At 42.0% G+C, this 15716-nt stretch overlaps 3 protein-coding genes across 9 annotated transcripts in view; all 3 read left to right on the forward strand.

Moving 5' to 3' along the window:
- elna (elastin a) overlaps positions 1–685 on the forward strand; it is a 36061-nt gene extending 35376 nt beyond the window's left edge. For 5 of the 7 annotated variants that reach the window (XM_076734387.1, XM_076734384.1, XM_076734383.1 and 2 more), the window contains one exon: positions 87–685. In XM_076734387.1, the coding sequence (XP_076590502.1) occupies positions 87–181 (95 nt within the window). In that variant the 3' untranslated portion in view covers positions 182–685. The remainder of the gene's footprint in view (positions 1–86) is intronic. The other 2 variants (XM_076734381.1, XM_076734386.1) reach the window with 1 other exon arrangement.
- LOC143323420 (uncharacterized) lies at positions 603–11370 on the forward strand. The gene is made up of 18 exons (XM_076735257.1): positions 603–608; positions 1611–1689; positions 1791–1817; positions 1907–1921; positions 2065–2094; positions 2591–2617; positions 3180–3227; positions 4483–4530; positions 4611–4679; positions 4835–4888; positions 5090–5125; positions 5491–5562; positions 6061–6099; positions 6553–6609; positions 7154–7186; positions 8283–8318; positions 9609–9677; positions 9779–11370. The coding sequence occupies exons 1-18, from the start codon at positions 603–605 to the stop codon at positions 9823–9825; spliced, it is 792 nt and encodes a 263-aa protein (XP_076591372.1). The 3' UTR covers positions 9826–11370.
- A 943-nt stretch (positions 11371–12313) lies between these two features.
- Positions 12314–15716, forward strand: part of limk1a (LIM domain kinase 1a) — a 46892-nt gene continuing 43489 nt past the window's right edge. The window contains exons 1-2 of the mRNA XM_076734625.1: positions 12314–12607; positions 15384–15483. Coding sequence (XP_076590740.1) covers positions 12550–12607; positions 15384–15483 — 158 coding nt within the window. The 5' untranslated portion in view covers positions 12314–12549. The remainder of the gene's footprint in view (positions 12608–15383; positions 15484–15716) is intronic.

Below are 15716 nucleotides of genomic sequence, written 5' to 3' on the forward strand. Positions count from 1 at the left end.
GCTTCTGCCTTTTCTAGTCTCCCTCTCTCACTCTGCGCCTGTTTAAAGCACATTGGATGAAACTGGAACCTGTTGTCTTTTGGCAGGGCCCACGCCTATTGCCGAAATTGGCAAGGCCCCAGAGGTCCCACAGCCCAGTAAGACTTGCTGTTTGCATGAAATTTGTTATCATAAAGTGTAGTCGAGCTGTAATGTGTTTACTACTTTAATGTCATCCAGGACAGTCCACTCAGTATTTGTGAATACGATTGCTCCTCCCAAAAGACAAATTTAAGAATACTTTGTTTATTCAGTCAAGTGTTTTGCAGGTCTACATCAATGTCTTACGCAGCATCCAGACTAAACATCTGAATAGTTTAAATCTTAAAAGCACAATGTGTCATCCAAATGTAAACAAAAGAGCAGCCCCACCCTTTTTGAAGGGCTTTTGCTTGACTCTTTTGCTATATTCCCAGTGGCCTCCACTGCTACAGTGTATTTTCATCTGTTTATCTAAATCCACATTTATTTATTTATTTATTTTATACGATATATGACTATACTCATAATTCAAATGGCCAAGAATTGCAGTGTGGGGCTTAAATCATCTGATTTCTACCTTAATGACAGTAACTTCTTAAACCCTGTTTGGATAGACTGTAGAAAACTGTCTTTAATATACTTGAGCAGTTTTACCAAGTAGTATTCTGCTTCATGTTGGCACTATAGACACTTCTTTTAGCATTTCAGCGTTACATTAATAGTAATTAGTAATAACTGAAATTTTTTGCCACCTGCGTTGTGTCGTCTGTCAGATACAAGAACATATACATATGACAGCTGTGCTTCTGACACAGTCCTTACACGCCAGGCTTGATGTAGTGTTGAAAGAGACGTTCATATAGCCTGTCTGCTCCATGCCACTCACCCATTATTACAGCATGTCAGTCGTGGCTATAGGTCGTCCTTTTCCTCAGCAGTACTTGTCTTGTGCAGTCCTTTGCTTTTTACTAACAGCTCACTGTTCTTGGTGGATTACTTTCATGCATATAATAGCTTTAATTGTAACATAATGCACATCTAATTTAGTCACCGAAAGGAAGTTCATAAGGTAGTTATAGATTCATGCTGGGTGTCATCTTCACACATTTGATTGCTTTGAAAAGTTGGTTTTGATAGTATGAATGCTTGCAGTCACAAGTCACTTTTCCCTGTGTGTTACAGTTTAAGTTCTACAGCAGGGGATTTTTGGGATATTTCCAGGGTTTAAAGTTCATAAAATCATTACCATGGAAGTTGCATGATAATGTGACATTTGATGTACAGGTTTATATAACTGTGTTTACATATGAGCTGTGAAGCCCCTGCTGTAGAATATTACCTTTCAGTTGATTGTTGTTTTGTATGTCTGCTGTCTTGACACGAGTTTCTTCTCATGTTAAATGTTTGTTTGATATTATTTTGAAAGTCTTGTTCTTTGTGTTCCTGTTTATTTCTCTCGTTCTTTCCTTTCCTATCATGTAAAATTAGGCTCTGTTTTATAGTTTCATCATTAACAGCAACTGTATATTTCATTAATATTACTGTAATCAAACCAAACAAAATGATTTAAATTTAGCACTTTAAAATAGAGTGTGACTAATTTTTCTTTTTCTTTTTTTTTTCTTTTTTGCACTTCATTCTCTTGTGGTGGATGTGTGAAAACAGGCGGTGAGTTCAATATAAGTGCATATTTTTGCATTTGCTTGATTTAGTTCTGTTGTATGTCTCAATTTGTCGTAATGTGCCTTTATTTCCGAATGTTTTGACAGTTTCTGGTGGAATTATTCAGCCTAGCGGTAAGTTTAATCATATATACAATATGATGCACTTATGATATACTCACGGTAGATAGCTTAACTTGATGATGCTTTTTTTTATTTTACAGCTGGCACAAGTGTCGGTAAATATGTACAGATTTTCTGATATTGAAATATATTAAAGAATATTCAATAATCCATTATTTTGCACAGCTTCTATTTGGACTTTAGATGCAGTATGTGACACAACTTCACATGAAGTGTCTCGTGTGTTTATATGTCTCAGGTGGAGCAGGTGTTCCAGCACCCTCTGGTGGTAAGAGCACTTTTCTGTTGCACAGTCTCTCTGGTTTGGAAAATTGCTCTCAGCTCCATTAAAATGTGCTGCCATTACTGTGATCTTTAAAGAACAAGCAATCCATAACAAGAAAAGTCACAGATGGTATACTTACCAAGAGATCCCTCAATGATAAGTAACAATTATCAGACTAGCAGCCCATTGACGACCTCTGTGTTTACCTGGTAATGTCACTTTCATAGTTCAAAGAAAGCCTAAATAAACAAATTATTACAACAAATCAACTATTATGTTTGAATAAACTTAATTAAAAGCAGTTTAATAATAATAGTAAAAATCCTTTAGTCTTACAGTAGAACTGTCATAAGGTCGCCAGCTAAACTGTCCTACAGTGTTTAAACTGTATGTTCAGTTTTGTTTTTGTCTTCTGGCTCGGCTCATTTTTGTATTAATGAACACGTTTTGCATTATAGAGTGTTAGATAATTCATGTACTGGACTCTTCTCTCCTTTAGTTGGAACTGCAGTCCAACAACCTGGAGGTAGGCCAAGATTTAGACTTTTATTGATTTGACACCCCATGTTGTTTTTAGCCCTTGAGCTACGTTTTGTTAGTGAAACTTAAAAGTCTGGCGTGTGGGATTCAGTGGAATCTAGCAGTGAGGTTGCAACTGAATGAGTACCCCTTTCCTCACCCTCCCATACGGTGACCGCTGAAAAGTGAAAAACCCAAAAGGCCCTCTGCAGAGCCAGTGTTTGGTGTGTCTGTTCTGGCCTACTGTAGAAACATGGATGTACAATATGGAAGAGGACCTGCTCCCTCTTTAGATATAAAGAGCTCGTTCTAAGGTAATGAAAACACAGCAGTTATTTTTCAGGTGATTATACACTAATTAACACATAACAATGAATATTATATTGCAATTCTGCCAAGAGATCCACTTAAATCCTACACACTTGACCTTAAATGGGATGCAATACACCCATCTGGCCATAGGGTGGACTCAAAGACGAATCATTTGTGTGTGCTGCTGTCTGTGATTAATAATATTGATATTAATGATAATTGATTAATAATAATGATAGCAACGCTACTGTTTTCAGGTGTTGGTGTTGGCACAGGCGTCAAAGCACCTAAACCAGTCATACCGGGTAATTATGGCTAATATTTACCAAACTGAAACATAATCTTCATCATCCTGGTAAATGTGGATTAAATGGTAAATGTTAATTTGTTCAGTACTGTGTAAAATGTGTGACACAGCCTCCTTATCTGTGATTCTCTTGCTTGTGGCCCGCTGTGCATTAACTATTCATAAAGCTGATCTTGCTCATTCCATTGCCACACAGTTGACTTTAAATCAATCGTACATATAGGTACTGAATATTTAGCGTCACCGTAAAAAGAAACGTCCCTTATCTATGTCACACTGTCGCAGAAACAGAGCGCAGTTACATGATTCAAGATCTGTTCAATAATACAGAATGTTAACCTAATTTTTCCTGAAATGTCCTGATCTCCACAGAGCTCAGAACTCCCTCGTTTGTGGATTAGAGCAGCACATAAACACACACATAGCATCTTAGCTCCATCAAGGCTCATCATGTCTGAGTCAAAACATCCTAATGAACTTATCAATAAATTTATGATCCTATTCAGCTTCATACATCATGCTTTCTCACAGTGGACTGTATCTGTCTTACTGTGCACATTCTGTTTAGAACTTGAAGCGATACAAGCAGCGGTTAATAGATAAGGAAAAGCTGCATCAGGCCTTTTTTTACCCAATTATACCTCCGACAGACTGAACAGTCATCAGTTTTGTGCATCTGTGGGTTTGCAGTTTTAGGGTACTTTTGCTGTTGAGCAGTATTTTCTACCTGTGAGGGACATGAGACCAAATCCAAGGTGTTTTTCTTGCATTTCATTTAGTTCAACTCAGTCAGTTAAATATCAGGGTAAATCTTGTTGTCCCTGAGAGAAAATTTCGTTTGCTAAAGGAGCATCCATGCAAGACAATAAAACAAACCAAGACGCATAGTATAGTAATTTTAAAGACGTACAGTACAGGGGAAAATAAATGTTAGAGCATTACATACAGTGTCACACAGGGGGAAACATTCAATAAATGTGGCCTTTGTAACATCGTCAATGCAATAATCTATAATTATGATGATAGTAGGAAGTAAAATCTATATTACATTGATCTTTAAAGCATAATCAGTAGACCTATTGATTTTTGGTGTCTTCAGTTGTTTCTGATGTGATGAAGATGTAGCTGGAGAGGATGAAGCCAGCATGGTCCAGTATAGAGACACCTTCCTGTTGTTCCTAATTGTTAAGGGGAATCTTCTGTTGTATCTTTTGTCTTCACACCTTGAGACTTCTAACATTTTGACTCCAAAGGTGTCGGTCCAGGCGTGGGTGGATATCCCTACGGTGGAACCTTTGGAGGTAAGTTCCCCTTATATTCCATTTAACATTTGTAAGTTTTAATTGCAGTTGCTATCATGTCTACACCTTCTGTGCTTCAGTTCCTTTCGGCGTTGGTCCCGGCACTGGAGCTGCAACGCTGCCTGGAGCAAAGCCTTTGAAACCTCCAGGTTTGTGTTTTTATTGATGTATTTCTGCTTTGAACAAACCGCTCCATCCAAGTTTAACCAAAGGGTGATTTCTTATTGCATATTCATGTTTTTGGGATGTTTTTATCTTTTTGAATGCAGAGCTCATACTGCTGTGTTGTGCTTCTTTGTTGCAGTGGGTGGAGCAGGAGGTGGAGTAGGAATCCCACTGGCAGCAGGAGGTTATCAGGGTAAGAACACAACTGAACCCGAGTAACACATAGGCGTTAGTTATTGGGAAACACGAAGCATGAAAAGTATACATACTGCCTTTTCCCCCTTTCAAGAAACATTTTAATCGTCTCCATTTCTTGGCTGAGCAGCCACAAACTGTAGGTGATGAGTTGACCTACCAGACAATAATGCTACCTTTCTCTGTCATCATGATTCAGGGGGATACAGGCCATATCATCATGGTTATGGCCAGGGTATGTATGGGAGGAGAGGAGGCTGACTGCACTAACACACAATGCTCCCCTGACTTGAGGAGGGGAGGAAAAAAAAAAGAAAAAATGTTCTGCCCAGTGCTCAAAGTGACAGTTGGTCAGGAGATGCCATCGCATTGCACTTCCTGTACAGGAAATTGGCCAACATGCCGATAAGTGTCTCTTTGGGGCATAGTGTCAGGAATGAGAAGCCAGATGGACACTTTGATGAGGGAAATCAACTTGTGTTTTAGTGGAGGCAGCATTTACAGTTGTTCTGATCACTGTTCTGTGCAGGACAGCCGTACAGTCAGAAAACCATGTCTGCTATCGCCACATCTAAGCCACTCTTCTGTCTCTTGTGACAGGTGGGTTGACGTATCCCTCTGCAGCTGGACAAGGAGGTGCCGTTGGAGTTGGAGCTAAACCACCCAAACCAGGTAGTCGAACAGGCCTGTTGCTGTTACAACACATGGAGGAACTTAAGTGTGTTTTTCTGTAGTACAAGTGGCACTTACAGTAGTGATGTGTACAGCATGTACAACACATGTGGAGAAGTTTAACAATCACAGTATAAAATCTGCCACGCTGCTTATATTGTCAAAGATCTTACAGCTCCACCAGAGGCGGTAATCCCCGTAGTGTTACAGAGCCGTTAGAAGAGTTTGTAAATGGAGCAAGTGAACAACACGAAATTTCCCGATGGAGACTGATTACCGTTAGTTATACTGTGTACAACATCAAAGTGTAACTGTTTGAAGATAACACAAACCCCCTGAGAGTCCTGCCCTGAAATAGCCAAACTCTGCCAGAGGAAGTTTGACGAGGTTGTTTCTGTGACCTCAGCTGAGCCACTGTGTCACTTCAACTGCCGACACAGAAACACTGCGAGTAAGTCTCATTATCATGACTTCTTTATTTGCTTCACGTTTGAACAGGCTACGGCAGTCTTGGAGGCGTTGGAGGATTTCAGCAAGGTGAGGAGCACCACGTTCAAGACTTACTCCTCCCTGTCTCCTCCTGTATTATCCTCTTTCAAAAAACACAATTGTGGCTGTCCAAAGCACACTTTGAGCAGTGAAGCTCCTGATCCTCCTCCCCCTGATCCTCCTCCTCCTCCTCCTCCTGCTCTTCCTCGGCCCATCAGTGAGGGATAAGTGTAATCACACAGCAGCAGCACAGACGCTGTACAGGCTAGTTATTAAAACACGTGGCCCTAATCCTTCTCCCAGTGGCCACAGAGATATTTGTCTGTGTGAAAAGCTTCCACAGATGGTTTGATAACTTTCCTCATTTGCCAGGACAGTTTTAGCCGAGAGGGTTGAATAATTATTGGCTTCATCAGTGTCAGGTCAAGTTTTCACAGTCCCTGTTTGTATCACTCGAAGCTGTTGAGTATCCGTTGTAACTGCCTTTTTTTATTTCTACAGCTGGGGTTCCTGTGGTACCTGGTTATGGAGTTGGTTACCCCCAACAGTACTACCCAGGTACTAGTACTGCATAAAGCAGATGTTTAAACTTTCACTCACCAATGAGGATTTTGTTAGATTTTCTCTGCTGATGAGTTTGTGATCAATAGACACAGAATACAACAACAGCATATTTGTGTTGGTGGTAAACAGCATTCTGTGTAGTGACCTTTGAGGAGCTTCTGTTGTGTCATAAATCAGTTCAAGGGCCCAACAGAAGACAGAATAGAGCCATTTATCTTAAGGTGGAGCAGGCAGAAGAAAACAGTCGTAGGATGGGTGTGTGTACCATGTATTCCTCACGTTGCGAGGACATAAATCTGTTTATATGGTCACATTGTGGGGACTCACCTTCCTTATAAGGAGAAAATGCAGGTCCCTGTAAGGTGAATCATTAAATTTTAGGATGAAGACTTGGGTTAGGGTCAGGGTAAGGTTAGGTTTAGAGGGTAAGGTTAAACATGAGCCCAGATAAATTAGCTGGCATCCAAACTGCCTCCAAATAGACGAGGATTTAGAGAACAGAAGATTCTTTAACTTTTCGTCCTTGTTTCTGGATCAGGAGGCGGATTAATGCACAGCTGCCAACAGCCAGGTAACACAGCTGGTGGATGAAAGGACGGGAAAACTGACCCACTGCTTCCCCCATTAGAGCTGAGAGCATAAAGAAAGGGAGAGGAGTCCTGCTGCAGAATGACAGCAAATTATATCTCCTTCAATTTAACACGATTCCTCTCATTCAAAGAAGGAAACCACATTTTGAAAATTTTAGCTTAAGGCTCATTAGCCCTGCATTTTAGACAAGTCATCTCGTCCCCGTCTCTCCTTCGCTTTATGCTGGACGCTTTCACCTAAACTCAATACAACTCCAGCTTCTCTACACTTCCACACTTGTGGGTTTCTGTGTAATCGCCCATCCAAAAATAGTGTGTTTTTAACATTTTACTACTTGACATACAGTAGTGCGATCGTAACCTCAATACTTTAAACTTGGGAAGCCCTGAATTTTGGTGATATGATTGAATTTGCTCATGAAAACAGTTCTGATTACACACATTTACATGAAGTACTTGATGTTCACTTGATTCATTTATTGCAATTGAGGGCTTTTCAATTTTACCAACATTTTTCTTTCTATTTTCTCACACTCGCTAACACATGGGAGGCTGACTTTGCATAAGGGAATTCAATTGTGTTTAAATGATGATGACCTTCATTTCTCTCCTCTGAGCACCCAATTACAAAGAGATTCATTAGATTATGACAGACAGTGGAGCAAATGACAATGGTATTGATGTTAAACACAAAATTTCTCCCATTTGCAAAATACTTCTGAAGCAAATTGGCTGTGCAGTCTATGTCAGAGCTCACTTTTTCCAAATTTCAGCAGCTTCAATGAACAAAACCACAAGCACTTTCCCTCCACCGAGCTTTAGCTAAGATTGCTTTTTTGTGTCTTTAAATGCAAAATACAGGAAACCATTACTGTGTGTGCGCAGGTCTGGTTATTTAAATCAGACTCCTCAGTATTGCCTCCCATGTGATCTGCCCTAAAGTCAACAGGTTTTCCTCACCACATGCTGGCCAGGACACATACATCGACCACTGTGACAGATCCATTAGCACTAATACTTTAGCATTAGTGCTAATGGCACCATCTCATCTCTCACTTGTCTTTTGTGTTCGTCTAGGTGGATATGTACCCGCCCCACTGACTCCTCAACAAGGTAACAAACACCCACCTCCTAACATCTCTCCATGCACCAAAATAAAACATCACATTTTGAAGGGATGATAAGTCGTTTCAGTCACAGAAGTGTCCCCTGCAGCTCAAACCATTTTCCAGTTTCTCTCTCTGCTCGTTGGCAGAGGACAGCAACGTGTCATTTGGATGAGATTGGAGAAGGATGGAGTGTGGGTTGGCACTGGGTGTGCTTGTCAGTGCAGATGGCACGACACGACCAGTATGAATGCATGATAATCTGCATTTTCCTGAACGTCTGAGATTACTGCTGGACGGATTATTTGAAGAACACGTCTGGTTTCTTAGATAACTGCATTTCACTGGTTTAAACTCTGACGCTGCATGAATTACTGATGACCTTTGAAGGTGCAGACTGTCGATGTTTGCTTCTTGCCCCTCTGCCAAATGAATGATGGCTAACTTTAATCTAAATTCATGGTCTAGCTGTGACACAGGACACTTGAGTCAGTGTTTATGAAGTTACACTAGTCTGTTTCTTAGCAAACTAATCCTCGTAATTTGAGATATAAAATCTGGTGTCGCTCCATTAGCACAGAGTTGGCACTGATGTTATTGCCCGTAGAGTTTTGTGAGCCAGTGAAACAGTCTTCAGTCTGGTTTATAACTGTCAGCAGTGTAAAATTATGAACCATGATGTGACAATTCAACTTCACATCTTAGAGCTGCCCTTAACTTTACGTCCCGCTCACATCACAAATCCACATCTTATTTCAGTCGAGTAACGACTAAAGAAATTTGACCAAATCATCGTACCTCATGGTCGACTTACTACCATTCTTGAAGCTTTCCAATCTCCATCTGCTGATAAAGACTGTGAGATGTGCTTGAAAGATGCTCCTAAGTGGACCTTAAATTAAAATTGACAGTTCCTGAGAGCACAGGCGTTGTCCTCTTTGTCCGTAAGGTGCCACATACATGTGCATGTTGTCTCATCAACGTGATGAAGGTCATTATTTCCATGGGGTGCGAGTTGCTCTGTAGCTGTCACCTCTATCAATAAATATATCTGTAATTTAATCCACAGCACCTGTGCCTGGTTCAGTGACTGAATATCAGCTTTATTATTGTGTCTTTAATGTATAACAGCTTCTCTGGGAGGCTAATGGTGCAGTATAATTGCTGGATGGATGCTGTGGTCAAACACCACATGCCTACTAGTTGTAAACTTCACTCAGCCATACCAGCAGAACACCACAAAGGCATTTTTGGTAAAAGTAAATACCTCAGTGGCTGTTCTTGTGTTGCTTTGCAGCCAAAGCAGCCAAGTACGGTCCATTGCAGGGTTTCCTTGGCGGTGCAGGAGGAGGAGGGGTCTTCAGAGGTAAAGGAATCGCTTGCTACAGCAAAAGAAATTCCAGATGTGAGTGTGAACATATCTCCAGTGAAAAGACTGAACTGTGGTTCTGCTGGTCTTTGCTGCAGGTGGCGTTGCAGGATGCCAGGGCAAATACTGTGGGAGGAGGAAGTAGAGGATCTCTTGAGATCCAGGGTGACCTCAAGAAACCATGGTGCTACTGCATGATCTAGAATGTACATTTTATATGCAAACAAACCCCATTACAAATTGTGTAAAGAGGTTTTTTTAAATTTTTTTTTTTTTACTTACTTGACTTCAACGTCTGTTTTTATACAAACCCACCGACCCAGAATTTTGTACACATTCTGATGTGACGTATGCTATTGATAGTGCCTTTAATCATGAATGTGATCAAGTTAATCGGCTTTAACTCCCTGTACTGCATCAGCGTACTTACAATACAAAGAGTGTGTTTGTGTCACCGTGTGTTGTTCCTGTGCATGAATGTGTGTGTGTGCGTGCGTGTGTTTTGTGTGGTTGTACTGTTGTGCGAAAGACTGTCTGAACCATCAGCTGCCAATGTGACCTATGAATGATTTCCCTTTGGGTTTTAATCCTAATGCGAGGTGAACGGCCCTGAGCGTCACAGCCCTCGCTGTCTCACCTCGCTGTCCGGAGCTCATCACCTCTCTGACATGTCACAAGGGCTGAGTTGGTCCAGGCTCGTCCAAAAACTGATGAAATCTGGCCAATCTCAGCGTCGTCTCTGGCTCCCCGTCCTCTCCGCTGCTATTTTTAGATCTGCTGGGTATAAAGCAGCGGGAATTGGGGCTCCAGCCAACCCATCTGCTCTCTGTAACTTTGCTGATTCTAGTTGCTGTGCAGTTCAGTTTTCTCAGCATTTTTAGCGTCGCCAAACTTGTGATGTATGAAGAGCATTTTCTGCTCTGAGGAACGGTATGCTGAAGACAATCAAAGAGTCATTCGCTGCAGGATGTTTAGAAACCATGGGAAAGCAGTGTTGCCTTTCAGTTCCAAGCAGATTAAAATGTGTTTCAGATACTACTCTGGCATTTACACGATGTATGTATGAATGTTTGATTACTTGTCACTGTGCGCTTTAGTCTGCTTCGAGTGTTTAGTCTCATTGTAGCAGTTATTTACATTTATGTACCTTGTGATTATTCAAGATTTTTTGCACCATGCTTTGACTCATAGCTTCATTGTTATCAGGAACGTGTGAACATAAAACAAGAACAGTCCTTCGCTTTTATTCATTTATTCAGTGTTTAGAAGTGTAATGCAGAATAAGACTTTGTGTAATGGGTGTGTTTATGTGCGGCATAAGCTCCCGTTGTTCTTCATTTACTTGAGCTGCTTTTAAAAAGGCTTACTGACCAAAGGTTCATGAGCGCTGTTGCCAAGTGATCCCATCTCTCTCTGTAATTGTGTACTGTATTTTGTACTAATTTGATGTTGGCTGGCTTCGGTTCCTTCACTCGGTGCTGTGTAAGAACTGTCTTGGAGCCTCGCTGGGTCAGACCTTGTCTTATGTGCCGTGGGATACTCTTCATCTTTATTTAAAACTGTTTTTTATAAGGAGGAACAGTGTGGTTTTGCACTTTTTATATTTCCACGACACACGTGTGACTTGTTCCCGGATATCCTGGCATTTTATTTGCTTCATTAAATAACAAAATAAAATGTGTTAAAAGTGTCTTCCTCTGTTTTTGTGTTTCTTTTTGGAGGTGCATTCCACAGCAGCAGCAGCAGCTTCTCCTGTGAGTTAATGAACACCACCTGGCCCAGGGGGTCCTGATTTATCAGTCTGTTGTGAGCCACATACCACAGAGCATTGATATCAGGCCTACCTGCTCGAGACCTTTGTCTCATCTCATTTCTGCCAGATCTTTATTGTTTCTCACTCTGGGCAAAATGATTTTGTGTATTTTAAAACCTGATGTTGGTGATTTTGTAGAGTTCTTGATCTCTGCAGCAAACGCATAAGAGCAGATGTTTTGTCTCAGCAGTGACAACAAACTCTGCTCTTGTGCCAGCTGGAAATAATGAACTCATGTTGACGTTCTCTGAGGATCGTCTGGGAGAACCACTGAACCGTGATGTGCATCCTGCAGAGAGCTTCCACTGTTGTTTCATCACCTTTAGTCTCATAATCTTGTTCCGCTTCAGGAATACTACAGTATCGCTATAGAACTGCAGTACAATGCTGTAATAAGTTGAAACTACAAACCTTTGTGGCTTTATCGCAACTATTTCAGCTCATATCAAAGCAGATGTTGTCATCTTTTCTTGAAAGTTACCATCAGTAATTTGGTAGCCAAACCCTGGCCTTGAAGTCACACTTCAGCTGCTTTCATCCCTTATTCTGCTTTTATCGAATAGGTCAAAGTGACATTTCAACTGCTTTCAGCACCTGCACTTTATCGGATACTTCATAGTAATTTGCGTCTGTTTCAAATGATAAAACTTGTGCAGGAAATGTTGCCTTTTCCAGATGAAACTAAGAAATAGCTGGGAGACCAATCGGATTAGATTATGATATACTTCAATCATTAAACCCACCGCGGTGTTTACTGCACTGCCTTCCTCCTGCTCGCTCCTCCCCGCCCCTGAAGAGATGCATTAATTAACCGGGGAGTGTTCCTGGTTGGCCGGCCCGTGGCCTCCTCTCCCCGCTCCAGCAGCTCCATTGGTCAGCCGCTCTCTTGAATGAAGCCCCGCAGAAACGTGCGGGAGGAAGCCGTGTGGACCGCCGCAGGGAGCGAACGACGCACAGCGACACGACCGCCGGGCGGGCTGCGGTGGTGGTCGGACACCGGTTATCTGTCGACCAGAGGCGGCTGGCTCTCTCCCGGAGCTCGGTGTCGGAGAGTGAATGAGGTTGATGCTGCTCTGCTGCACCTGGAAGGACGAACGCATGGGAGAGGAGGAAGGTAAGGAGCCGCTGGGTGGGAAGAGCCGCGGGCTGCATGCGGCGGCTGGGCGGGAGACGCGGAGACAGCGGCGCGTCCTCTGCTGCTCCACACACACGGACTGACCGTTAACACTAACCTCTTTACTATTTCTGCTGTTTTCGTTTGATTGTCACACACAGTCAGCAGCGTAGCTTTGGTGCAGGCGGCGTATTGTGCTGCAACTGAAGCCATGTTGCCGCTGATGCACCCGTCATGTTTGGATGCAGCGCTCACCCTCAGGCCATGCACGGTGTTCAGTTGTAAGCAATCCTCTAATATAGCCAAACATATTCTGCTTATAGCGCATGTTGTTACATTGATGCCAGAAAGTGAGGGCTCTGTGAGGTGATTCATGCAAAATTACACCTTTTAATCAGGTGCAGTCATGAGCTGAAATCAAGTTGAATTTAGATGAAATGCACATTAGGGGCATTTTCTTTACCTGGAGCTGCACATCAAATAGAATATTAAAATTCCCCCAACTTTCCTCCTCATGTATTCTCTAGTGTAGGATTTGATAATGTGGTAGGTGATAACACCCCACCTCATTCCAGTTTGTTCAACATTAAATGGAGAAATCACCCAAGAACATTGGTTTGCAACCTGGGACCTTTACAACGCTTCACAAGATAAACACTGAGGGGTTGGGAGATGACAGTGATACACAGAATTATCCTGGCTTTTCTCTCATTAAGACTTTAAAACAAGGGGAAAACACCGGTTTCAGAGCTCAGAAATGACTCACAGAGATCCTCATAATGCATCGTGCATCGCGGTTAATTAAGACATAATGAACACTCTGTTTGCATTTAGAGATGCTGTTAGTGTTGTGTTATTATCCTGCTGCCGATCAGTAGCAGTGTACTGTCGCTGTCAGTGAACTTCACAATAAACACTTAATGTGATGATGCACTTCACATTACAGTGAGTTCAACTCATCTGCAGGAGAAACTGCTGAGAAATGAATTTTGGGGGGCGGGGTGCCCGATCGCACGCCTGCACAGGTTACACAGTACAGTATGTGTGCTGTTGTGCCTTTGCTGAGGTATTTGTGTCCTCTCTGAGACCTTTGCAGGCAGCAGAGTTCAAAAGGACACGATTATCAGGGAGAGGAATGCTCCACAATAAAGAGATGAGGTGAAGAATGTAAATTAATAAAGAGGTGAGGTGAAGGGAGAGGAGAAGAGAGGCATTAGCACAACCCAGACCTGCTTATGAGCCAGTATGATCAATAAAACTACTACAGCAGGGCAGCTCACTCAGGGTTACAGTAATGAGCCGACTGCACAAAACCTCTGCCAACAGAGCTTTCAGGTGCAGGGACACCTCGTCTTGTTATGCGACGTCCATACGCCGACATCCAGATGTTGTGTTGCAGGAGGCAGAGGTGTCTGCGATAAACACCGTGCATGATCAGTTGTTTTAGGGTTTTACTTTCAGCTGCAGAAACATGATGATTCATGCTAATCAAGTCTCATCTGAAAAGTTTCAATCTAAAAAAAAAAAACAGTTTTCATGTTGAAATACTGACAAAGAGGCTTTTGAAGATGTTTATGGTGTTTCTGCACTGCAGGTTTAGGATCTCAGCCGGTTTTGGGACTTGGATTCAGGAGTGAAAGAACTCAGCAGAGATGCTACTGAAATGCTAACAGTGTGGAAACCCATTTCTGCCAATGTGATGGAGAAAAATGATCCTGTAAGGTGCTAAACTCTCTAGAAATAATGACTCCATCATTATTTTATTATTTATTGTCATTAGTCATCATTTGCTCAACAATGACTTTGCCATTTTTAGATACTGAGTCATTTTTCTGTGTAAGTATCTCATTATTTTGAGACTCTAAGTCTTTATTTTTGGAAAGTTTCTCATTATAATGACTCAGGATTTTTTTTTTTTTTAAATCCATTGGCAGTGATGGACTTCCATAGGAAACTACAGTATATTACAGTATTCTTTAGCTTATTGTTCCTCTCACAGATTATAGTCCTCCTCATATCAGACACACACACACACACACACACATACACACACACACACACACACACACATTTGCAAACAGAGAATGTATCATTAACTGTCCGCCGTGTTCATGTGTGTCATTAGTTTGCATCTCAGCGTGTCGATGCCTCACCGCCTCCTGCTCGGGATGTGAGGAGTGTGTGATGCAACAAAAAAAATCTGATGTATGTAGCGTGTAATCTGCTATGTGCTGCTGCTGTCAGCTCGTCCTTTCCAATGAACAGATTTACATCAGCAGAAAACACACACACTGCTGTTCTCTCTTTAATGCGTTTTCCCTGAAACTCTAATCATAATTAACATTTTCCTCATTAGAGAGTGGGAGGATCATCTCGTGGAAGCAGTTCTTATCAAACTGTGTTCAAGTCAAAGGAGAAACGTATCTGTTGAGTTTCTATATTTCCCACAAAAACTAAGAATTGTATTTTACTTCAGCTGTTCTAATGTTTGTGTTGTCGGCACTTTTGAGCATATTGAAGTTTAAAGAGAAGCAGGGAGTGTGTGTGTTGAATGTACAAAAACCATGCAGTCCCTCTCTATCATTTGGAGCTTCAGTGAGGATTATTAGCCAGCTGTGCTGATTTGCATTGAAGCTGAGAAAAGGTTATAACATGCAAACACACATCAGCAATTACTACGACTCATCAAAGAGCTCTTGTTGCCTTTCTGCCTAATGAGCTGTAAACTGGTGGATGTCGGTCCATCCTCTGACCTCGCGTGTTTCTGTTGTTCCAGCTGGAGGAAGTTTGCCCGTGTGCGCGGGATGCAAACAGAGGATCTACGATGAGCAGTACCTCCAGGCCCTCAACACTGACTGGCACACCGTCTGCTTCAGGTACGGTCCGCACCAACTCACCGAGGCCAACGCGTTGACACACACTTCACGAGCTCACGTGTCCTTAAAAGGGCAGAGAGGGAGTGATGAAAGACTGTGGAAACAGTTTTTGCAATTGATTTGTTCGAGTGAAAATATTGCTGTTTTCAGCTTCTGAGACGTGAGGATTCGATGTTTTCCTTGTCATAAGTGACAGTAAATCGACTGCTGGCCGGATGAAACAAGCAGTTTGG

Source organism: Chaetodon auriga, chromosome 7, assembly GCF_051107435.1.
Source record: "Chaetodon auriga isolate fChaAug3 chromosome 7, fChaAug3.hap1, whole genome shotgun sequence".
Taxonomy (NCBI): Eukaryota; Metazoa; Chordata; class Actinopteri; order Chaetodontiformes; family Chaetodontidae; genus Chaetodon; species Chaetodon auriga.